Source organism: Melitaea cinxia, chromosome 21, assembly GCF_905220565.1.
Source record: "Melitaea cinxia chromosome 21, ilMelCinx1.1, whole genome shotgun sequence".
Classification (NCBI taxonomy): Eukaryota; Metazoa; Arthropoda; class Insecta; order Lepidoptera; family Nymphalidae; genus Melitaea; species Melitaea cinxia.
The window spans coordinates 8,583,759-8,608,713 of record NC_059414.1 but is presented as its reverse complement, the minus strand read 5'-3'; the positions used below and the strand labels follow the sequence as shown (position 1 = coordinate 8,608,713).

General features: G+C 33.8%; 4 protein-coding genes and 1 pseudogene across 4 annotated transcripts; 4 read left to right on the top strand and 1 right to left on the bottom strand.

The window, feature by feature from the left end:
* The first annotated feature begins 141 nt into the window (after positions 1-141).
* On the top strand, positions 142-2,639 carry LOC123663987 (CCR4-NOT transcription complex subunit 9). The gene has a single exon (XM_045598622.1). The coding sequence runs from the start codon at positions 142-144 to the stop codon at positions 1,033-1,035; it is 894 nt and encodes a 297-aa protein (XP_045454578.1). The 3' UTR covers positions 1,036-2,639.
* A 2,381-nt stretch (positions 2,640-5,020) lies between these two features.
* On the top strand, positions 5,021-7,224 carry LOC123664292. The gene is made up of 4 exons (XM_045598883.1): positions 5,021-5,239; positions 6,138-6,251; positions 6,600-6,791; positions 7,165-7,224. Exons 1-4 carry the CDS (start codon positions 5,093-5,095, stop codon positions 7,222-7,224), a joined length of 513 nt encoding a protein of 170 aa, XP_045454839.1. The 5' UTR covers positions 5,021-5,092.
* An 8,832-nt stretch (positions 7,225-16,056) lies between these two features.
* LOC123664049 lies at positions 16,057-16,715 on the top strand (annotated as a pseudogene).
* A 346-nt stretch (positions 16,716-17,061) lies between these two features.
* On the top strand, positions 17,062-19,483 carry LOC123663915 (putative glutathione-specific gamma-glutamylcyclotransferase 2). Its single transcript, XM_045598559.1, has 4 exons — positions 17,062-17,087; positions 17,407-17,646; positions 18,077-18,305; positions 19,205-19,483. Exons 2-4 carry the CDS (start codon positions 17,512-17,514, stop codon positions 19,393-19,395), a joined length of 555 nt encoding a protein of 184 aa, XP_045454515.1. The 5' UTR covers positions 17,062-17,087; positions 17,407-17,511; the 3' UTR covers positions 19,396-19,483.
* Positions 19,484-21,982: 2,499 nt separating this feature from the next.
* Positions 21,983-24,124, bottom strand: LOC123663898. Its single transcript, XM_045598544.1, has one exon. The coding sequence runs from the start codon at positions 24,065-24,067 to the stop codon at positions 22,805-22,807; it is 1,263 nt and encodes a 420-aa protein (XP_045454500.1). The 5' UTR covers positions 24,068-24,124; the 3' UTR covers positions 21,983-22,804.
* Positions 24,125-24,955: the final 831 nt, after the last annotated feature.

Genomic DNA, 24,955 nt, shown 5'->3' with positions numbered 1-24,955 from the left:
CCGATTTGTAAAATTATAAAATAGGTAGTGAATTGGTCAATAAATGTTTTTAAGCCACTCATTCAATAATTATAACGGAGTTGTCGTTGGATTATCTGTGATGTCTAGTTTTATAGTAAAGTTTTCTAAAATCGAGCAGTAATGAATAATAACATGAGTGCACAACAGAGCCCGGCCAATATGCAAGCTGTAGATAGAGACAAGATATACGCATGGATTTTGGAGCTGTGTAATCCAGAAACACGTGAGAATGCTCTTTTAGAACTGAGTAAAAAACGAGAAGTTGTGCCAGATTTGGCTCCTATGCTTTGGCATAGTTTTGGTACAATTGCAGCTCTTTTACAAGAAATTACCAATATCTACGTGGCAATGATACCGCCAACTCTTACTGCTCATCAAAGTAACAGGGTCTGCAATGCTTTAGCTTTGATGCAGTGTGTCGCATCTCATCCAGAAACAAGATCGGCTTTTCTTCAAGCACACGTCCCTTTATTTCTTTATCCCTTCCTTCACACTGTGTCAAAAACTCGTCCATTCGAGTATCTCAGACTGACCAGTTTAGGTGTTATTGGGGCCCTTGTTAAGACTGATGAACAAGAAGTGATTACCTTTCTTTTAACTACAGAGATAATACCCTTATGTTTACGCATCATGGAAAATGGGTCTGAACTATCCAAGACTGTGGCAACATTTATATTACAAAAGATTTTATTAGATGACAGTGGCTTGAGTTACATTTGTCAAACGTACGACAGGTTTTCTCATGTAGCTATGATATTAGGAAAAATGGTCCTCTCTCTAGCCAAAGATCCATCAGCAAGGTTGTTAAAACATGTGGTTCGTTGTTACTTACGTCTCTCAGATAACCCTAGAGCCCGAGAAGCATTAAGGCAATGTCTTCCAGATCAATTACGGGATGCAACATTTACAGCATGCCTTCAAGAAGACAATTCCACAAAACATTGGCTGGCACAGTTGATTAAGAACTTGGAAGCCCAGCCACCGCCTGCCAGTCCAGCTCAACAGAATATGTGAGATTTAAGTATTCATAGGTTTTCTCATTACAAAGTTTTTAAGATGTAGTTTCAGCAATTTTTTACAATGCTGTTGAAAGAGAAAACCTTATGAACTTTAATGATTACTGGTAATAATCAATCCATATATTTAATAATGTTGTTGTGGGTTGAGAGTACAGAAATTGTCACCATACAAACTACTTACAATTTTTTTTACAGTCGGATAGATATAGCTAAAATGTGCCTGAATGTGTAAATTCAAAATAATAAATGTTGTAATCTATTAATATTGAATAAAGTACAATATTCTTATGACAAATAACAAGTATTTGCATTGTTTTGCTAGAATATCTTATTCATTGACATAACAATCTAATATATAAAATTCTCGTGTTGTTGTGTTTGTTGCCAAACTTCTTTAAAACATCTGAACCGATTTTCATGAAATTTTGTGTGAATATTGGGTAGGTCTGAGAATCGGCAAACATCTATTTTTATACCCCTAATGATGGTATAAAGGTGACCCACCCTAAATATTTTTTTTTATTTTTTGACAAAATTTTATATTTTTATTTTATTATGATTTGGCACTGAAAAATACAACCCTAAATTTTCACACTTGTACCACCAATCACTATTTTTCAATAGCGTTTAGCGTCAAGACAATGTTTGCCGGGTCAACTAGTATAATAGTATAAAATAAGCAAATAATAAATATGAATTAGCTACATTTTCCAATCTGTGTATAACTTTATAAATATACACAAGAAATATACAAGAAGAACACTTACTTTGTATGTAGTTGTGGAGTTGACTATTAATAAAATAATTCGTATCGAAATATTAGTCTATTAATTAATATATTAAGATTATAAAAATGTTTGTAATAAAAAAGTATCTATGTATGAAAAGCAATACTTATAAGTTCAATACATTATTAAATATGCAAACTTGTATAAACATTGATTAGCAATCATGTTACCGTGGCATGTTGTTCTATTTCTATGATGCTAAATGGCAAATAAATGGTGACAATTACAATGTATTGATGATTGCATATTTAATTCTATGCTAATTAAAGCCTATATCTAAGTTTATATAACACATGTTCGTGAATTGATAGCCCAATGTAAATTCTAAAATGTATAAAATAAATTGAATGTTAAATAAAACTATTTAGTGTCAGTAACAATGTGTAACAATTTTGTATGTTTTTTTTTTACAAAAAAACTGATATTATAACTTAGTAATACAATGTTAAATAATAAATTGGCTAAGTTGTAGAATACAAATATAAAAATGTAAATATTTTAAGTCTGGACCTCTGGTCGGGTAATTTGACAAAGCCCAGTACTTTGCACCTACATATCTTATACTTGGAGGTTTTGATATTTGTGGCTTTTCTATGAAAATTTTATAATTTGTTTCATTTGAAAGTGCCTGTTTCCTTCTTAATTTATATGTCTCTTTACTATCTTGTATTTGTATTGCAACTTCGGCCTTTAATTTACTACAATTTTGTTTGAGTATTCCATTTAAATTATCTATAAATTGAGTTCCACAGCTTACTGTTTCAACACAATGTGTACATGATTTATCTGAAATAGAAGAATTCTTTTTGCATATTGTTTGAATTCCTTTTGAAATCCCTTTTTGATGGTTTCGTTTATGAATTAAAGTTAATGAATTGTTATCACGACTTAAAGGCCCTGAACTCGGTGTGTTTATTGCAGAATTAACTGATTTCGTTTTTACTTCATTTTCATTAAATTTCACTCTATTTTTTAAATCAGTTTTATTTGAAGGCATAATTTTAACAGATTTCTTATTCTCAAATTGGAAAGTTGGATTTGGCTTAACATTATTTCTTGCATTTGGTGTATTTTCCGATTTTTCTGAAGAATTTACCTTTCTTCTGTTATTAGATGAAGGTTTTAAAATAGGTTCTACAATATCGTGGCAAAGTTTTCGGGCTAAAGTAGACATCGGCTTCTCGTTATAAATTATTTTTAACGTTATTGTTTGAATTTATATGAGGCACAACATTGTTAGTCTTTTTTTGAATTATTAAAAAACTAGGAATAGGTAAGTAGTTACATTTTGATTGAAATAAATATTATCAATATTCTATTAATTTTCTACTTTTATATCATCTGTAGCTGTAAATAAAAAGGTTTTATACTGTTTACGGGAATTTCACTCATTATAATGAAACAACTTTTTCGGATTATTCGCGGTGTTACGATACTTTAAAGTATCCGTGTGTGTAGTAAGTTTTTCATTCTAAGAAGGTTTTAACTAAAAATCATTTAAAAATGCAGATGTCAGAGCTATCTTGTTGAAATAGATGATTTATATAACGAGGTCGGCAAAAAAGCGTATGGCTCACCTGATGGTAAGCGATTACCGTAGCTAATAGACGCCTGCAACACTAGAAGATGGCAAGCGCGTTGCCGACCCTATCCCCAATTTCTCACCAGGAGCTCTGGTCACCTTACTCACCAACAGGAACACAAAACTGCTTTGCGGCTAAACAGTGTTATTTAGCTGTGGTCTACTGTAAGGTCAAGGTAACTACCAGGTAAGGAAATTCCTGCTGTTCCTCAGTATAAAGCTATTATACTACGTCATTTAATACCTCGCCTAGTTTTATAGTTGAGCTGTATTTAATTATTTACGCTTCATCACGGCTGACTTAAGAGTTGGTTAATGACAAATTGGTATGTTTTATTTGCCAATGCTTCGATTATTTTATTTAACAAGCATCAACAACTAACGTTTACATAAATTATGACTCAAAATAAGATTTTGGTGTAAGCTAGCTAACCCAGATGTGTTTTTGGGAACGCGTGAGGAACATGATGTCGAGTTCCTCGTCCCCCAGTGAAAAGGGAGATCAGGGGGTGTCAGCTTTCTAAGCGACGAATGCCAGCACAGGCACGGTTTGTTAAAAGTAGATAGCGCTCTACGAAAGAATGAGATAGTCGAATTAATAAAAATGCTAATGCCATAGTAATTGCATATCTACCATTTTAGTAGATTTTGAGTTTGTTATTTGAAGATATACGATATGAAAATGTAAAATTAATTAATTTTTTTGTTTAATTTAAATCAATACCATAATTTAATTAATTCCTTTTTTAATTTTATTCCTTTTACATAAGGTATACTTTTTTAGATTGTATTACTACAAAAAAATCATCCATTCATTTAAATTATGATGGTTGAACTTATTTTTAAGAGAGGGCAATTCTGATAACTTCTGTTGTCTTTTGAATACTGAGCTCTCAACTGTTTTGTGAAATTGCTGGTTTGTTTTTGTTTGTGTTTTCATTTTAAATTTAATAATCATGAATCACAATCTACTGTGCGAAATTGACGCTTTGTATTGTTATTCTCTTGTGCGGAATTGACGCTTTGTGTTGTTATTCTCTTGTGCGGAATTGACGCTTTGTGTTGTTTTTCTCGTGCGAAATTGACGCTTTTCCTGTTTTTCTTTTGTGCGAATTGACGCTTTTCCTGTTTTTCTTTTGTGCGAATTGACGCTTTTGTGGTGTTTTTCCACAATGGCTGGAAAAAGTAGTGTAAAGTGCGCTAAATGCGGTTTAACCTCAAAGGAAAACTCTTCTTTGACCTTTCATAGGTTTCCACTCCCGTCGATGCATGGATCTCTGAAGTAAGTCAATGCACTAAATTACGTTTAAAATAAACTTAAAATATTTTTATTCAATGTTGTACATTAAAGTATCTTATTGAACGTCAAATGAACTTTACTACCGGTTCCAAAACTTGTCCACTGAGAAGAACTGGCAAAACCAACTCAGTGCAACTAATCTTAATCTAAAAATAATCTAAAAATCTACAAAAATTTACACAATATAATACATTTACGGAACCCTTGTAGCAGAAACCTTATTCTTATTATTATTAAAGTTAAACATTTGTTACACAACTTTCTTTTCAAGTTTTTTTACAAAAACATGTTTTACAGGGCAAGAGTCTGGGCAAAATTTTGTTATCCTAATGATGATTGGACTACGGATGAATCCTTGGTGAAGCTATACAAACAGCATATAATGCTTTGTGGCAATCATTTTGATGATTCATCATTTACAAGCAGTGCCAAAACAAGACTGAATAAGTTCGCCATTCCAACTGAAGCTCAAAATATTTTAGCCCAGTTACGACATGATCATCAACTTAAAGAAGTACAAGAAACTCAAGTGAGTGTTTGTTATGTATTAAACAGGTTATTTAAATTCAAAAATTTCTGAGGTCTATACTTTATCTATCTATAATGTAACATTCATTGCAAACTATAAAATAAAATAAAAAATAAAACTTAAAAATTGTCAAGTACTGATGCTCTCTTTTATATTGATGAAATAATTGCCACAGCCCTATATAAATAATTGTAAGTGGAAAAAACCATATAAATATGTATAAACTTCATCTTTGATGGGTAAGAACTTATTTAACTAAAGTGCAGTAGATTCAGAGGAAATTGATTTCAAATATTTAAAGAGTATCCTAAGTTAATAATAAACCACTTTCGTATAAGTATGTTGCAGTACATAATTGTATCCGAAGGTATATAACTATATTAAGGATGTATCTATCTTACTGCAACATATATAATCTAATTATTTGTGGAAAACTATAATATATATAATGTTTTATTTTATAATTATTCTTGTATATTTTGAACAGTAAAACAATAATTGTGTTGCTCTGAAAAGAGAAGTTTTTTTATTTTGCATATAAACTAATTTTACAAAATATTATTTATTATTAAATTATTTACAAACTAACCTGAAAAGAGAAACAACATTTAAAGCTATTGCTTCACCAGTTCTTAATAATAACTATTATTTATATATTTACAATTACAATATAATTCTTACAATCGTTTAATATGAAAATAACAGCTCCATAGCAACCAATTCGCAGATCAAATATCCATCAAAGAACAATTACAAATTATATTAATAACTACTTAAATGAAGTGTCACGCACTTTGTTTACATATATATTATAGTTTTACTTGCATATAACTTGCAAATATTATAATATAACATTTCATGAAATGGAAAATTAATCAATATGCATAAAATGTTTCAGTGTCAAACAACCACGATGCAAATGGACATGGAAGCTACCCCCAGTACATCTCAATGTTCTAAGCCCACAGAACATGTCACTGAATTTAATCTTCAGAGCCCAGATTTGACAAAGGTAATATAATATCTATAGATAGATAGTATCTGCTATCAGTCGCTTCTGTCATATGATCAGATGTTGGAAAGATACAAATGTTATTTTTTTTTTCACATTAGTGTGTAGGTTCTTTTTAGGGTCTAGATGTGCAATATTTTGTGAAATTCCAATGGGAACGCAAAAACGAGATACGATAGAAAAAAAATATCACCCACCAATATCAATAACACTATCAACTGGTGTAATAATACACATTTACACCAGTTGCTATTAATTAGGAACAAATTATCTAAAGACATAGTGCGTGTTGTGGGATCATGATCTGACATTAAAGGTAGTGTAACCTCTGACATGTTTTTTTTACAGGAATCAAGCAAAGGAAAAGGTGTGCTTAAAGATTTAGACGTGGAAAGAATTAAAGAACTCACTCCCAGAAAACAGAAACTTTATAAAAAATGCAGAAGAAATTTAACTGAAATCTTAAGACTTCGAAGAAAATTAAAAAACATTAAAATGTGCAAAAGAGATGTTTTAAGTTCTTTACACAATAGTGATGCGGTGAACAATATTATTAAAAGCAAACTTAGCAGTTCACTTTATTTATTGTTGCAAAGCCAACTGAAAAATGGGCCGAGAAAATTGACTGGTAGGAGATGGTCACTAGATGACAAAGTTTTAGCTTTAAGTATATATAAAAAGTCTAACTCATGCTACAGGTTATTAAGAAAACTATTCTGTTTGCCTAGTGTGAGTTCACTCAAGGCATTATTAAACAAAATACCAATACTGTGCGGAATAAACGATCAAGTGATTGAAACTATTAAAGAAATTACAAAACAAAGATCAATCAGTGATAATTTATGTATTATAGCCTTTGACGAAATGTCAATAAGAAAAAACTTAAGCTATAATACAAAACTGGATCAATTAGACGGCTATCAAGACCATGCTACCCAAGGCCGAACTCAAGAAATCGCAAGTCATGCGCTAACGTTTATGGCTATTGGAATAAGAAAAGCTTGGAAACAGCCGATAGCCTTTTATTTTTCTGGAGCCTGCGTTACAGCCGACAGATTAGCTGTACTCATCAAGGAGGTAGGTCTATCTTTTGTTTGGCACATTAACTTAGACCTTATATAATAGTAAAGAAATTTCGGGCTCCGGAGCAGTTAAAAAAATATAAAATAAGCTAACTAACTGAACATTTACTTATATATGTATGTATGTAAGTAGATCATGAAAAACTAAATGATGCTAGAAAAATTCAAAAACTAATCAGGTACAGTAGTGTTAGCTGCCCGGATGGGGAGGCTTTGCTCGACCCCAGTTAGAAAATATTAATTTAATTTAGCTTTATTTTTGTTATTTAAATACTAACACAGAACATAAGAATATTGTTACTAACAAAGTTCGGCTATATGGCCTGAAAATAAATTATTATTATTATATACTCAATACTTTATCACATTGCAGCGGTTGCATATATTTTCATAGCACCTTATATGTTGTATCATATGTATTTCATCAACTAACAAAAATTTGAAATTGCAATAGCTGTCGTGACAATCAGTAGATTTTCAGGGGAGATGTGGCATAGAGATGCATCTATGTCTTAGATAGTTTTTCAATTAATTTCATGGAAACAATAACATGGACATTAACAAAAAAATTATTAATTTTCAGGTCTTAAGTGCTTGTTTTGGTGCTGGATTGGAAGTAATTGGCGTCGTATGTGATTTGGATGGCGTCAATTTACGGGCAATAAACTGCTTAGGATCATCGACAGATCAACCATTCTTTTACCATGAGGGACATGAAATTGTGACTATCTTGGACCCACCCCACCTTCTAAAATGCTTTAGAAATAATTTTTTAAAGCATAATATACAATTTTTACAAGATGTCCAAATAGAAGGTCAACAAAGTTTAGGTTGGTATCGGTTTATGTAATCTAATATACAAAATTCTCGTGTCGCTGTGTTTGTAGTTAAACTCCTCCGAAACGGCTTGACCGATTCAAGAAATTTTGTGTGCGTATCGGTATCTGAGAATCAGCCAACATCTATTTTTTATTCCCCTAAGTTATAAGGTGGGATTGAGAAGGTTAATAAAATATATGGCAAAACAACGTTTGCGGGGTCAGCTAGTATGTTTATATTTTGGTACAGAATGCCTGGGGTGTCCTCTAAGGGATTGGGAGATGTATACCCTTAATTTTTTATCAAAAATTATATAATTATTTGTATATAGTTCATCATCATCTGCCCATGTTCGTCCACTGCTAGACATAGACCTCTCCTATAGCAAGCCACTGAGTTTGATCTTCAAACCACTTCAGGTGTCAGAAAAAACTAATAATATTTGTAGATATTTATTTCCAAAAACGTTCTTGTATCTAAATGCTATTGTAAAGTATAGCTAATAATATAAACACGAACCATTCCACAACATTTAATCAGTATTCATTTCTTTTTTAACATCTCAACTTACCAATATATTAATTTATTTTATTATTTTCTTTTGCAGGCGTAGCTAAATGGAGCCATATAGAAGAATTCTATAATTTGGAGAAAAACAACCAAAACTTTGTATTTGCTCCAGCATTGACCCAGCAACATCTGCAACCGAATGGCAAACAGAAAATGAAAGTACGGCTAGCTGCTCAAGTTTTAAGCCATTCGGTTGCAGCAGGATTATTTGCCAAAGTAGCCCAGAGTAAGTTTCAAAATCTATCTATTTAGTTTGTGTTATTTACCTATTCTTTTTCCCCTACACACTTGCATTTAAACAAAAATGACAAGAACTCAAGAATGACTAACAATGTAAGGACTAAACCTAACTAACTATCATCATATATAAGCTATAACTATCTCCATGCTAGATTTCATCATTTCACATTGATAATATCAGTAAGGAAATATGTATAAAGATAATGGGTTAGAATGTCATGTCATGTTAATTGTAGATACACCTTTTAATACGTGATGTTTAATTTTTACTTCCAGATGAATTACCACAAGATGCCGCAGGCACTGCTACAATTGTATCAAATATGGACAAACTATTTGATTCCATGAATGGGGATACGCCGGACATAAAAAGGGGGAAAAAATATTTGACCAACATGTCCTCAACCAGTCCTCATTTTGAACTTTTTTGCAAAATGAGAGAATTTTTCTCAACCATAAAGTTTTTAGGAGCTAGGAGTAAGCCCCCATCTCAAGAAGGCTGGTTGAGGACGATAAACGCAGTTGAGCGAATTTATAAAAATTTAAAAAAATATAATGTCCACACATTATGTGTCCGAAGGCTCAATCAAGATCCTTTAGAAAACTGTTTCGGGTGCATTCGAAGCAATTGTGGTTGTAATCCAAACCCCACTTCAGTTCAATTTATTGCAGCATTAAAAACTAGTATAATTACCAATTTAATTAATAATAATAAAAACAGTAACTGTCTGGATGATAAATATGATATTTTAAGTAATTTTAAAGTATTCCTTGAAAAAGGTGAACCAGCAAAAAATAATGCAAACTCTTCTACACCTTTACCAGCGGAAATGTTATCTATAAAGTCTACTTTTGAAGGTGTAGAAGAGTTTGATATACCTCAGTGTTCTGGAGAAATGCAAGCATGTGCATATGTGTGTGGCTTTATTGCTAAAAAGATGGCAGTAAACTGTGAGCCCTGTAAAAAAATCATGTTTGCTGATCCAAACACTGAGGTATTCCATCTATTTACATCTTTTAAGGAATACGACGATGTAAAATTTTATTTAAAATATATCCAGCCAAGTTTCTGCAAAATGGTGGAAAATGCTGCAAACATTATTAATAATTATTTAAATGAAAATTCACATAAAAGAAAAATAAAAAATAACCTAAAAAATAAATGTGATTATTTAAATAAAGATTGGCTGAAGGGGTGTAATGAACACAAGGATATAAATTACATAAACATAATGAAAAGCACAATCGAAATCTGCCTGAAACGGTTTTGCACCTTAAAAAATCGAGAATTTGTTAATGATGCATCAAAAAAATCGTTGATACGAAAAGTAAATATACTAAAAAATGTTTAAAAAACTGGTATCATTCATTACCCTTTACCCTTTAATAACGATACCGGGAAATTCTAAAGGCGTTAGGGAAAAAAAAATACTAATTTCTCTTACGCCTCTTGAAATTTCCGTATTAAAACCTATTAAAGATAAATACAATTCGAATTTCCCGCGGTATCGAATAGTTACCGATGGCAGCAAGTGCAGCGCTAGTGTGCTTCTATGTAGGCAATTACACTCTATGAACTTGTCGTTCTTCCCGTTTAGGGTATATATGTTCTGTGAGGGAGATCCTCCGGCCAGACCATGGAGCATTTTCTCTATGCTCCATGGCCCCGACGGTAGGTTCATGAAGTTTGCACCCAGAATTACGAATTTATAATTTATGATAATTTCGTTTTATTTAATCGTCTGCGCGTATTAAAAAAAAAATTATCATAAATTATAAATTTAGAAATTATCATAAATTATAAATTCATAATTCTGGGTGCCAACTTCATGAACCTCCCGACGGTTGTTGTCGAGTTCTTGCTTTGATATAGGAGTCTATGTATAGGAGACAGGAGTACAAAGTAGGAGTATAGGACTGTTGATGAAATATCGATATATCAAAATATCGATATTATTATTTAGAAATATCGATATTTATTAGTAATACTTTTTTGGACGATATATCGATAGTTCGATATTGAAATTTAAATGTCGACACTCGATATTTTTAAGTACGGGCTAAGATCTAGATTAGGTAAAACCGAATTTCGGGACCGTGGGGGGATTGGGGGGGGAGAGGGTGGGAAACGCTACCCCTGGTACCACTGTCACACCTCGGAACCCCATGGTTATGGAGATATCCATGGTTAAAGTTTTGAGGTTAGAAGAAGAATTTCGAAAGTTAGAGGAACGCTTGGCTCCGGCGCTACGGGAAGTGCAGCCCTTGCGTGCGAAAGCACGCTCACTCATGCTCCGTACAAAAAAAACCGAATTATGGGGTTTTTGGGTGTGGAGGGTGGAGGGTGTAGGGGAATCTATACAAGGTAACACTGTCATACCTCAAAACCCCATGGTTATGGAGATATCCATGGTTAAAGTTTTGAGGTTAGAAGAAGAATTTAAAGCTATTATAATACCTTTGAGCTCGTACTGTTTGCATTGTGTGACAAATCGACACTTTTAAACAAAATAACGCGTCAGACATAATATTCTAATAAAATTAGTAACATTGCGTGCTAGAATATAGGTTTAGAAATTCGAAAAATACCCAAAACCGAATCGGAGCACCCCACTGTCCACGTGGTCTTGGTCTGTCCTACCCCTAGAGTGTTTTTTTTTGTGCCGCGGAGGCGCGAAGGGAGGGCAGCCCTCGCCCGCCGTGCTTTCGCACGCAAGGGCGGAAGGGCTGCACTTCCCGTAGCGCCGGAGCCAAGCGTTCCTCTAACTTTCGAAATTCTTCTTCTAACCTCAAAACTTTAACCATGGATATCTCCATAACCATGGGGTTCCGAGGTGTGACAGTGGTACCAGGGGTAGCGTTCCCCATCCTCTCCCCCCCCCATCCCCCCACGGTCCCGAAATTCGGTTTTACCTAATCTAAAGCTTTACCTAAGTACGTCTTCTTTACGCACGCTTCTTTTAGGGAGTAAGCTGGTGAATATGTTATGAAAGTGTTACGAAAAGTATGATCGAGTGAGGCGAATGGAAGTTGAGAGGGACATATAAGTCAGTGAAAGTAGAACGAGAGAGAGAGACTTATGTTTCGTAACGCTTCAGTCGTGTTGTCTAAAGCTTACTCGTCTTTATAAGTAACATTTCTCCAGTGAGTTGGAGTGGTGCAGTGCTGCGTAGTGGCTACTGCTGCGTCGACCAGGGGAGAAGTACGTCTCTACTTGCTGATCGGCCGAAGTACAGTGTTCTGTACCAAAGTCGTTGAGAAGGCGTTGGGCGATGACCAGGAATGCGCGTCCGCTGCATGCTGGTGGTCAGGATACCCATAGTAGCCGTAGATGCTGGCTGGCTGTATGGATCGCTGCTCGAAAGCTTGAGGAAGTGATAAGGACGATGAAGGTTGCGCTGATATTCATGCTCGGGGTCACCAGTTTGGGGTTGTGAAGAATAGGTTGTGAAGTTCTTCATCCCCCATCGAAAAGGGAGGATCCTCCGACCAGACAGTTATTGTGTCTGGCGGGGTAACGCCCCCAACGGTTGTTTTCGGGTTCTTGCTTTGATAGCGCGATGTAGGATACGTCAGTTGTTCTCAAGTTACGTAGTTCGTAGTCGTGCGATAGATGTCGCCACATGTTCAATAATGACCACTGCAGAAAGTTATAATATGAGTGCGAAGCCTTTTAAAAGTGTAATTGTACCTGGAAGTGTGGGGCGAGGTGTAGGTCAGATGCTGGTGCTTGCATGACTTCAAAAAATGGACATAGGTATGAAATGTTTGCTTATGTGTAAGTTTAATCTACCAAGAATCGACACACAAGTGGACACACAAAATATTAATCACCATTGAGGGCTTCTAATTTTTTTTTGTGAAATTAATTTAAGTTTACACTATGTAAACATTAACGCCCCCTGTTGTGAAAAGTTTAATTTAAATTTATCCTAGACTACCGCAACGCCTTCTTCATGAATGCTTTTCGTCGGACATGTATATAATAATATGAAAGGGCGGTCCCCCCATTTTTAATTTTTTTTTATATATTTTAATTATTAGTTTACAGTAATAATAGTAATTTATAGAATTCCCCAAATGCTCGTTATCACTCTCCATACTAACGTTCTCTCCACACGATAATAATACAATGCTACAAAACGTCAATTTGTTTTTATTTTTAACCGACTTCAAAAAAGGAGGAGGTTACTCAATTCGACCGTATATATGTATATATATAATTATTTTTTTGTGGAAAGGAGATATCCTAGTTTGGTACCATGATAAGGAAACCAGGATCTGATTATGGAATCCCAGAGAAATCGAGGGAAACTCTCAAAAATCCGCATAACTTTTTACTGGGTGTACCGATTTTAATGATTTTTAATTTAATCGAAAGCCGTTGTTTATCATGTCATCATCATCATTACAGCCTATACAGTCCACTGCTGGACATAGGCCTCCACAAGTTGACGCCAAAAATAACGTGAACTCATGTGTTTTGCCCATAGTCACCACGCTGGGCAGGCGGGTTGGTGACCGCAGTACTGTTTTTATCATATGTAGTTGTGTTTATCATGTGATCACATTTAAATTTCATCGAGATCTGATTACAACTTTTTCAATTGAGAATAAATTTAAAAAAAATACTTGCATCGTAATATTTGTGCTACTGTGGTACTACCTACTAACAAAGTATTTTACTTAAACATATGAAAACATCTTAAATAGGTACTAAGAAAAACGCTAAGTGACGCCATTTTGTTTGAAAACGTCTACATGTCAGTCGTTAAACGTCAGTTAGTATCGTTTGTTGATCTTGCAGTCGAGATCGTTTTTACGTACTCCTGTTCGAAAATAACGTGTGAAAGTTGCGGAACGTAGCATGAGTGCACTTTTTGCAGCAGCTGAACTAAGGTGGAGTCAGACGCGGAGCTCGAAGGTATTGTAATAGCTCTAAATTCTTCTTCTAATCTTAAAACTTTAACTATGGGTGTCTCCATAATATCTCCATAACCATGGGGTTTTGCATACCAGAAAGTAACCCATTCCCTTCCTCCAACCCTCCCCTTAAAACCCCATAAATCGACGCCCGCTTGTCTAGAGTATAGCCCACACCACTCAATTAGCGTACGCCGGAAAAGTATCAGCCCTATCCCAAGGCTTTGTTGTGTCGATTTTTTCGTAAACCTAATACAACATTGCCGACCAAGATTTGCCTGGTTAAAATACTACTTTAAACAGAAAAATAGTAAAAATATATAAAAGAGCATATTATCTTTGGTATACATCATAATACTTTAGTAAATAAGCCTTAAATATTCACAAAATGAAATTTCTGCTCGAGCCGGTAAAAACGCGTGTATCGTGACTGACTTTGGAAGTGACACTAACAGTTTATTTGTATATTTTCGCATGTAATTTGATTTTTGTTTTGCAATATGCATTGCCGACTTGCTTTTAGTAATACTGTAGACATTAAAAACAATTCCCAACTACAATAATTTAACATATTTTGAATTTAGGCAATGTTGAGCAGTGTTGGCAAAGTTGTAGCATTTAGGGTACGTATATTTTAAAAACACTATGTCATTAATAATTCTTTTATTCATCATCATCATCATTTCAGCCTATCACAGTCCACTGCTGGACATAGGCCTCCACAAGATCACGCCAAAATGGCGTGAACTCATATGTTTTGCCCAAAGTCACCATGTTGGGCAGGCGGGTGCCCATCATGCGGCCTGTGTATCTCAAAACTAGCAGTTGAATAGTTATCCCGTCACCGGTTGGCTTTTTAAGTTCCAAAATGGTAGTGGAACTGTGTTATCCCTAGTTGCCTCTTATGATACCCACGGGAAGAGAGGGGGTGGCTATAATCTTTACTGCCGTACCCACACAACAGATTATTTTATTGTTTCTTACAATTTCGTACCAAGATACTTTCTACCGTTTTTGTCAAATGACAAAACGGGCCTTTTATTTTGTGACGACTATAGTGGAGTAGAATGGCAATTTCAGGTTTTCAGCTGTCGTGATAGATGACGTTTTGGGCCTTTGGTGTATAGTGCGTTTCATCGAATAGTTCCTATGGCGTTATGTTGGCCCCACTGAACTCCACTCTCTGTCAAATTCATTGCAACGAGAAGACGCGACCGCAGATTTTGTTTATTTTCATTTGATTTTTGACTGAAATCATGCCCAAAACTTTGAAAAGTGGTGAAAGAATGATGGTGTTAAAGGTGAAGACATTTTGTGAACGTGAAAAACGTAATAATGCCCCATTAATTCCTTTAAGATGTGTTCAGGCTCTTGTCGCCGCCATGACAGGTTAGTCAAATAGGGTTACCAGTAGCAGATAATAATTTCCTCACTTAAACTAACATTTTTTTAACGGTAATTATTTTTAAGACCTAGGCAAGCATGTGCACTTGTGCCTAATGTTGGTTTACGTATTACTTTGACAATAGATAAACCGCATATTTAAAAAAAAATAATAAACCGAATTATTTTGTTTTAGGTATATCCGAAAAAACCGTTTCTAAAATCACTAAAGAAGGTGAGTTCGCAGCCAGCACTTCGACCAAGGTTTCAACACCACGCAAAACCGGCCCCCGGCCTAAAAGAATCTAACTGGATGACTTCGACCGGTGTGCTATAAGGCATAAAATACATGAATTTTATTCCGTAAAAAAGGAGTTGCCCACTCTAACAAAGTTATTGCATGAAATGCGAAGCGAGATAAATTTCAAAGCAAGTCGTACCACTTTGTGGAGAATAATGAAAGATATGGGATTTTATTTTCAAAATATGTGGATCCAAAAGAAAAGTTCTAATGGAGAGATACGATATTGTCGCCTGGCGTTATCGATACCTGGAAGAATTGCGAAATAATCGTCTCGGAAACCAGCGCCCAGTTGTATATTTGGACGAGACATATATACATTCAACATATTGCGCCGGAAAATGTTGGCAAAGCGAGCAAGAAGAAGGTGTATTATCATCAGACTCCAAAGGGCCACGTTGGATTATCGTCCACGCAGGTGGTGCTATGGGTTTCATACCCAATGCTCAACTGATCTTCAGATCTCAGACACAAGCGGCACGACGATATGAATAAGACGAATTTTAATAAGTGGCTTAATGAAAAGCTTATACCAAATCTGCCTCCTCAATCAATTGTGGTGATGGATAACGCCTCCTACCACACAGTGTAGCTTATCAAAGCACCAACAATGTCAAGCAGAAAGACAGAAATGCAAAACTGGATAACAAGTAATGGTCTTTCTTACTTGCCAAGTATGGTAAAAGCCCAGCTATTTCAAATAATAAAGGAGCACAAACAACCGCCTGTTTATGAAGCCGATGTAATGTTGGAGGCGCATGGGCATAAAGTGGCCACCTTATCACTGCGATTTAAACCCCATCGAGCTGATATGGAGTGTCTTAAAAAGACGAATTGCTGAAAAAAACCTAGGTCAGGAAGCAAATAAAATCGTCCAAATTACAGAAGAAGCATTTGCAACGATTACCGAAGTAGAATGGAGAAAAGAATGTGAGCACGTGAAAAAATTGGAAGAAAAATATTACGCTGATGGCCAAGTTATTGACAGTGAGATGGACAGGTTCATAATTGAAGTGGAAGACGATAGCGACACTTCTGGTGACGAAGATGATATGGAAGATGAAGATGACGACGATCTCTTGGGTATAAGTCCGTTAGATGAGCATCTTTTGCCTGATCATAATTATAATAAAAAAAATTAAATTATTTATGCTTTTCATTACCGTCCTGATTTTTAAAATTACAATAATGGAATAATTTTTAAATATATAATCAGTAATAAGACCTTTACACTTTATTCAGTATGTTTTTTTTTTGTTTTTAGTGTGCAACAAAATAAAAGTAAATAATAAATATATTAGAATAACTAAAAAACGTGTATAAAATTACCCTTACTTTGAGGTAAGTTATTATAGATTATGTGGGAACACTGGAAAACATTACTGCCACATTAACGCCATAGGAACTATTCGATGAAACGCAGTTTAACGCGCCTTATTTTTATTATATTATCTTTCATGTTGGTAAATGTCATTTGTACATTTATATGACATTTATTTTATTTGACAATTGCTTAAGGTGGCTCCACACATGGCTATTTGTGTTTGCTGTTCAGTATTTGTTGTTTTTGACAAAATATTTGACGTACGGGCAAATAGACGATACGACCGTCTACACATGGAGCCAAATATCAAAAAATTTAACATATTTTTGATATTGGCCTTTGATGTGTCTTGCAAAACCGACAGAGGTTCGGTAAGCTGTATTTGATATTGGCCATATTTGCCAAATAGGTAAATACGGCAATAAATTTGGTAATAGTAAATCTCCACACATGGAAGTTATTTGTCAAGTATGGCAAATACGCAAACACAAATAGCCATGTGTGGAGCCACAGTTATAATTTAGGTATTAGAACATTCAATAGTTTGGATTTTATATATTATTCAAAAAGATATGAATACTTATGTATAAAAACAATTAAAAAAATATTTGACAAATAATGTGGGTCTTTGGATACGGTTCTTTAGTATGGAAAGTTGATTTTAAGTACGAGTTGAAAGTTTTAGGTTATATTGAAGGTTATCTCAGAAGATTCTATCAGCACAGCATTGATCACAGAGGAATACCAGAAAAGGTAATCTGGGATATTATGTGCAATCGAGGAGTGTAATTTATGGATAGGTTAGGGTTATTTTTTTTTTTTTTTTTGTATAACGAAACTGTCGTTAAACGTTGTACTTTTTAAGTTAGATAGGTTAGGGTTATTTTTTTTTTTGTTAAACGAAACTGTCGTTAAACGTTGTACTTCTTAAATTAGATAGGTTAGGGTTAAATTACACTCCTCGATTGTACATGATTACCATATAAGTTTCTGATATAATTTATTAGTTGTAGATATAACAAATACTTGCACTTGTTTCAACTCTACTTATAGACGTACAACACAACTTTGGATTTCGATTTGCGAATATAATCTGACAGAAAAAGTGTAGTGTCATGGTGAAATAATTTATAAGCAGATAAAAGTGCTGTCTTTTAAATATTTTTTTTTTAATAAATTCCAGCCTGGACGTGTAGTTACTCTAATACCTTCAGAAGACCCGTGCAGTAAAGTATGGGGTGTAGCATACAAAATAGGAGAAGAGGATAAAGAACAAGTGACAAATCATTTAGATTATCGGGAAAAGAATGGTTATTCTAAGAAGACTGTCACATTCCATCCAAAGGATGAAAGTCTTGATCCATTTAGTCTAACTCTTTATGTTGCTACAAAAGACAACGAATCATACGCAGGTAATAGCAAAAGGCTTTACCCATTAATTGATCAATTTTCTGGTGTATCGGTGTGTTTGTTGCCTAAGCATAGATAGATGTGGGTTCAATTCCTGCTTAGGAAATATTTATATTTAGGGGTCATTCAAGTACGTAAGCAGAATTTTAGTAATTTTTAACCCCCTCCTCCACCTTGTCAGCGAAAGTCAGCAAACCCTATCCTCTCCCCCCTATGCTTACGTAAACATTGGTATGTATAGTTTTAATCTATTCAGAAATAATAAATAAATATTGCTGACGTAACCACACCGTCTAGACCCCCCCCCCCGACCCCATGTCATCAAAAATAAGCAAAACATAGATGCCCAACCCCCTTTGATGTTTACGTAATATTTGAATGACCCTTTATAAAAGTATTTCTTGTCATGGGGTATGTCATTATATTTTTCCTCACATTACTTTAAAGCATGTGGAAATGTCGGTCTTAGTTGTTATCATAGATACCAGAAAGATATTGCTACTTGTGGTAGAAAAACTATAGGCTATATCGCATTGGAACAGTATGGATTAAGCTAGTCTTTTGCTACTTTGAGAGCAAGCCTCATTACTAAATCAAAATATAATTAATAATTTTTTTTTACAAAAAATGTATAGATATAAAGATATTTATTATTGCAGAGATATTATATCATCATAGCTAGACTTGATGGTTTCTATTCTAGCACACCACTGGTTCAATTAAATTACTTTATGTACATTTAATATCCTCTGTTCCATTACAATCTAAAAATGTTACCTACCTAATAACTTTGAATTATCTGATATACTAATAGAAAGAGAAAGAGAGAGAAAAAAGGGCTAAGATATAAGAGCTATAATACTTTGAATATGAAACTGTATTTCAATTATTGTCATTTCAGGTCCGGCTTCAATAGGGGATATTGCAAAACAAGTAATAAGTTGTAAAGGCCCAAGTGGTACGAATAAAGAATATATTTATAACTTGGCAAAGGCAATGAGACAGCTGTTTCCAGGTGTTATAGATGATCACCTTTTCTCACTCGAAGCTGCAGTAAGACAACTTGATCCAGATGTAAAAAAGAATAGTTAATACTTAATAATGAAAGAAAATAGTCAATCTATTAGAAAAATTTATAATATTATTAAATTAGTATTTAGTAAAATTTTATTTATTGTTATGTGATATTCATTTACAATATTTATTTTATTAATCTATAAATATAGAGGTAAAATTATAAATCGATAATAAATTGTATTATTTTTAAGTTACTTTAATTGATTCCACCTGAACATAACTACCTTATTTATTTCATTATATTAATATTATATTATTATTTATTATTTATATGAAAAGTATTTCTTTATTAGATATAAAAATATATATAATTGTGTTTGCAGACAAATGAAAAAAAAACCGACTTCAATTACATCGACAAGTAATACAACAACAAGAAAAAATAGTCAAGTAACTACGCGTTATCAAAGATTACTCAAAAAGTAGTTATCAGATCTCGATAAAATTTAAATGTGGCCACATCACATAAACATCAGCTTTTGATTAAATTAAAAATTATCAAAATCGGTACACCCAGTAAAAAGTTATTGCGAATTTTCGAGAGTTTCCCTCGTTTTCTCTGGGATTCCATCATCAGATCCTGGTTTCCTTATCATGGTACCGAACCAGGGATATCCCCTTTCCAACAAAAAAAGAATTATCAAAATCGGTACATCCAGTAGAAAGTTATGTGGTATAATACAACGTAGGTCGACGAAAAAAGCATCAAGTAAAAACGCATTATTAGATATAACTCGAAAAGTAGTTGTTAGAACTCAAATGAATTTAAATTTGACCAATTGACACACACCACCTTTCGATTAAAAAACTTTGGCATAGGCATGGTATCTAAACATACTTCTCTAGTAGATAAAATATAAACATTTTATTCATATTTTTTGTTAGTAAAAAAATGTGTTTAACTGTTATAGATATTGCTTTTTTTGCTAAGACGTTTTACATACTACCTATAGGCTTTAATATATCAATATTGTACACAAAGAACTTGTCCAATTATTTAATAATTTTATACAGGAAAAATTTATACAAATTGAATGATAAACATTTTTTGTGGTCATGTTGCCTGTGCCTAGGCGCGTATCGTAATTAGGTCAGCGCAATACGTACGATAGGTACTGTTTTCATGTATTTAATTACTAATGACACTTATACGAATGAGGTTTTACGGTCATATTATTCGTTCGTTCGCTTCAGCCTGAAATATCCCGCTTCTGGGCATAGGCCTCTTTCTCCATGTAGTGGAAGGGTCAGAGCTTATCCACTACGCTGCTCCAATGCGGGTTGGCGAATATATATTTTATAACAATCGCTATCAGGTGTACATGATAACAGCCGGGACCGAGGCTTAACGTGCTCTCCGAGGCACGGTCCGACCCACAAGGACTGCAAAAACACCCAAACCAAGGCAAACTTACGTATGACCAAAACAAATGTTTGTCATGTGCACGGATCCAACCCGTAACCTCCAGCGCAACAGCCACAAACCACTGCTGTGACCGTTGCGCCGCGCCAACGCGGCGTCTTATTATTACACATTCCTTCCAAATCTTAGGATGGATATCAGTTAATCTGAAGATACATTTCTAATATACATTTGTGTATCTTAGTAACAAGATATTTAACTCGACTCATAATATGGCATAACAGAACACAGATTTTCACGAACACAAGTTTAGCTTTAGATAATGCTACTTATTTCGATAAAGCGACATTTTTTAAAGCCTTATAAATATTATAAAACTGAAAAGGAATTTCTTTAATAATTTGAATTTTTTTAATGTGTACTAACATTTACCGTTCATTGTATTTTTAGTCATTACTGTTATGAATAAATTTTAGATGTAACAATGTATTTGGCGAAATTTAGAATACGGCTTTATATCTTAAATACAATCAACAAAATTAAAAAAAAATCAAGAACTTGCAAAAATATATCTATATATACATATAATAAATATATATAAATACATATAATAAATATATATAAATTCATATAATATATATAATATCTATACTATCCGAAGGAACTTCGTTCCTACTTGGTGTCCCATGAAACCACATAATTCTTATTATGTACGATTTTATTTTTGTGTTAGCCATACATTAGGAATTCTAAACATTTTTGAATATCATATCAAAAATTGACCGCTCCAGTGGGGTTCGAACCCGCGTCTCCGATCGACACGGTCAGTCGGAGCACATAATTCTTTTTTAACTTGAGTAATCTCAAAATATACTGGTCCAACTTTAAAAAATATTTTTTTGTTTTAAAAAACCTGTACTTGAAAGTCGCATATTGACTTAAATAAGAAGAACAAGGACAAAAACCTCCAAATCAGTCGAGCATATATCTACGCAAAAAGACAAGTTATTTTTAGGATATGTACTTACTTACCTTATTAATAACAATAGGTTATTTAGCTCCCAATAAATTTATATATCACAATAATTAATATATTTTATACATTATAATATAATATATTTTTAAGTTTGTATTTGTCCCTCAAACAACATATCCTTAATTATATTTATTTCAATTTGTTTTCCTTATAAAATTATTTAATTAAATATTGTACATTTTGTAATAATAATAATAATCACATAATATTTTAGTAACATTTAATAATTAAAATAATTTTGCTTATAACATCTAGCAAATACTAATTTTCTTAAACCAAGTCAATAAGTAATGTTTTAGGAGAATGACAATTAAAAAATAATACTATTTACATTCAAACATATACACAAGTCTATAATATAAACATTAGACAATAAGACCGTTTTAACATAAATTTCCCATGCAGTCACAAAAAAAACATACAATAAAATATGAAAAATAATATTAAATTATCAAATGCAAAACAACGTGATTCATTTGAAACGGCAACTTAAACAGGAAACTAATAAATCTAGAATTTAATAAATAACTATGTTCAAAATAATAATTAAATTATTTTATTTTATTCTTTCAAACTTCAACAAAAAGGTATATTGTTGTGTAGAAAAAGTTCGATGTACTTTATAAATCAAAATGTCGTCAGTAGAGAATATTTCGCTCGATAGGGAGTGTCCATCATCACATGGCACATACTTACAAATTATCAAGCTTAGATAACCTATTGCATTAAGATAAAAAATTGAGGAAGCAGTCGTTAGCTTGTATGCCAATATAATTATTACACATATCTGAAAGTAATATAATTTTTTATTTCTATATGTATTTTTTCAATTTTTATCAAGTGATAAGAAGTACTGACGTCACATTTTAAAGCCGGACCTACCTTGGAAATAGTATTTCAAGTTATTTTCCATCATCATTATAATAAAAATGGTTTTGAAAGTTTATACATTTAACAATAGAACAATTAACTTTGAGTAATTAACCGAAATAAAATCTTTGGCAGGGTCTTATTACAACGGTATTTTAATGTATTTCTTTTTTAACTCCTTTGTTACGACCAAGAAGTTTGTCTAGGAAACTTCTCTTTCGCTTGACTTTCTTACCGTCGCCTTTATGGTTTTGTATTTTTTCACCCTCCGCGGTAATTTTTTCAATCAAGGCTGGAATTGTTAAATCACTTTCGACTTTTACTTTCTTCGCAGACTCTTTACTTAATTGTCGTGTAATTGTTGATAGTTCCGGTACGTAGTCATTTTCTTCTAATTCCGATAAAGACACTTTCGAGTCGTTAGTTTTACTGATATTTTCTTTCTTACTTGTATTATTCTTATTTTGACTGTTTTCGGGCCCGTTTTGTATATTTTCCACGTTTGTTTTAACATTCTCTATTGGTTTCTCGTCGGATATATTATTCGTGACATTTTGATTTTCCTTTTTCTCAAAGACATCGTCCGTTTCTTCAGCATCTTTCTTATCAGTGCTATCAATGCTATCACCAGCACTCGATGTAGATTTCGGAACTGAACCCACAACTTTTGGTTTCGTTGGCGGTAAGTTCCAGTTCACGGGTTTACGTTGTGGCGAATACCGTTTCACTAATTCCTCATAAACTTTTTGATGATCGAATTTTGGAGAACTTGGTGAATGATTTGGTAAACTTTGATGTTTTTCATTCTTTTCTACATTTTCACCTTCGCCATCTTTTTCATCTGGAGATCCTAAGTCAACAACAACGCGGCGAACAGGTGTCGGTGTCGAGTACGGTTCGGCAAATGGAAATTTATGAATATTAAGATTTTCAAGTTTGTACTTTATTGCCGACACTGTACTAGTCGTAGGGAGAGAGGCGCGGACGCCGCTCCGAGTAAGTGTGTTTTCTCCCGGTTCGTGGAGGTTTGACTTTAAAAAGTCTCGTCGTAACTTCGATAGCCGTCTATTTCTTTCAGCCATGTTGTATCTGTTGTCAACATCGTCACTTTGATTGAGTTCGGATGTAAAATTGTCGGAATATTTTCGTGGTCGATATTCGTATTGTCGATCTTCGTTCCTCGTTTCGCGCATGCTGGAATAGCCGGGAGTGTTGCGTTTAAAATTAGACGTCGTTATTCCGTGGTTAGTAGTAATGATCGGTTCTACTTCCCTGTACGTCGGAATCGGTGAGGTCGAGGAAGGTAGGGGCAAAATCACAGTGTCGTGCTTTTCGAAAACCTCGCGCCGCTTACTGAACGTGGTCTCGCCGATCATCTCTCGCGACTTCACACTAGTTGTAGGCGATTTAGCCGCCATTTCCGCTCGATAACAAACCACAACACTTTTGTTATTGATACTATTTTCCTGCAAACACTGTATTTCTATTTTTATACGGCACACATTATGACTTCACCGGTAACATCGCGCCTATAAAATCGTACACGTCTACACGTTAAATTGGACAATAAAGGTAGTACGATCGTCCGTATAAGGCGAGTCGTCCGCGATATAATGATGAGTGATCAATAGAGTGGTTCCGATAAGATATGAGTGTCATGTAGCGCTTTACTTATTTTCTTTATCTTTTAGCAGTCGCAACAGTTGGGTAAATAGAACCGAATGAACACAATCATGTTCGTAATTAATAGCGGACCGAGTGAAAGCAACCGGCGGCGGCGGCGGCCGATCGCCGAGCGTTCATTATATAATGAATATTAAAACAAGCGTCCCGAATACGATGCGTTAGACGAACTCGCCGTCCTTACAGAAGTTACAGATGCTAAATATTAAGATATTTAACTGACACGCTGAAACGAACTTATTAGCCATGTATATATTTACTAAAGTATAAAGATATTTCTTGCTTTCTGTGTAGTTATGCTAATGTCACAAATGCTTTGAAAGACTGACTGAAAAAAAAATGTAAGAATAAATTGAAAGTTTTTAAGTTACTTGAACTTACTAATACTTAAAAGTATTGAGTTTTTGTTATGTTTCATACACAATTATTTTGTTTTACCTATTACGCCAACTCCAGCGAGTGTTGAGGCAAAATAGTTTAAAAATGTTAGTGTTATAATAAAATAATTTCCAGAGAATTAATTATAGGTAGTAGGTATATACTAATGGACTAAGTTTGTTTGTTGGAATGCGGTAATCTTGGAATCTATACGATAGCTTTTAAAAATTGTTATTTCGTTATAT

Excerpts from the sequence above, each read along its gene's own strand:
- LOC123663987 (XM_045598622.1), top strand. The coding sequence starts at position 142 with ATGAATAATAACATGAGTGCACAACAGAGCCCGGCCAATATGCAAGCT.
- LOC123664292 (XM_045598883.1), top strand. The coding sequence starts at position 5,093 with ATGCTTTGTGGCAATCATTTTGATGATTCATCATTTACAAGCAGTGCC. Across the intron at positions 5,240-6,137 it reads AAGAAGTACAAGAAACTCAA|TGTCAAACAACCACGATGCA; the intron begins GTGAGTGTTTGT and ends AAAATGTTTCAG. Across the intron at positions 6,252-6,599 it reads AGAGCCCAGATTTGACAAAG|GAATCAAGCAAAGGAAAAGG; the intron begins GTAATATAATAT and ends TTTTTTTTACAG.
- LOC123663915 (XM_045598559.1), top strand. The coding sequence starts at position 17,512 with ATGTGGGTCTTTGGATACGGTTCTTTAGTATGGAAAGTTGATTTTAAG. Across the intron at positions 17,647-18,076 it reads ACAGAGGAATACCAGAAAAG|CCTGGACGTGTAGTTACTCT; the intron begins GTAATCTGGGAT and ends AATAAATTCCAG. Across the intron at positions 18,306-19,204 it reads AGACAACGAATCATACGCAG|GTCCGGCTTCAATAGGGGAT; the intron begins GTAATAGCAAAA and ends TTGTCATTTCAG.
- LOC123663898 (XM_045598544.1), bottom strand. The coding sequence starts at position 24,067 with ATGGCGGCTAAATCGCCTACAACTAGTGTGAAGTCGCGAGAGATGATC.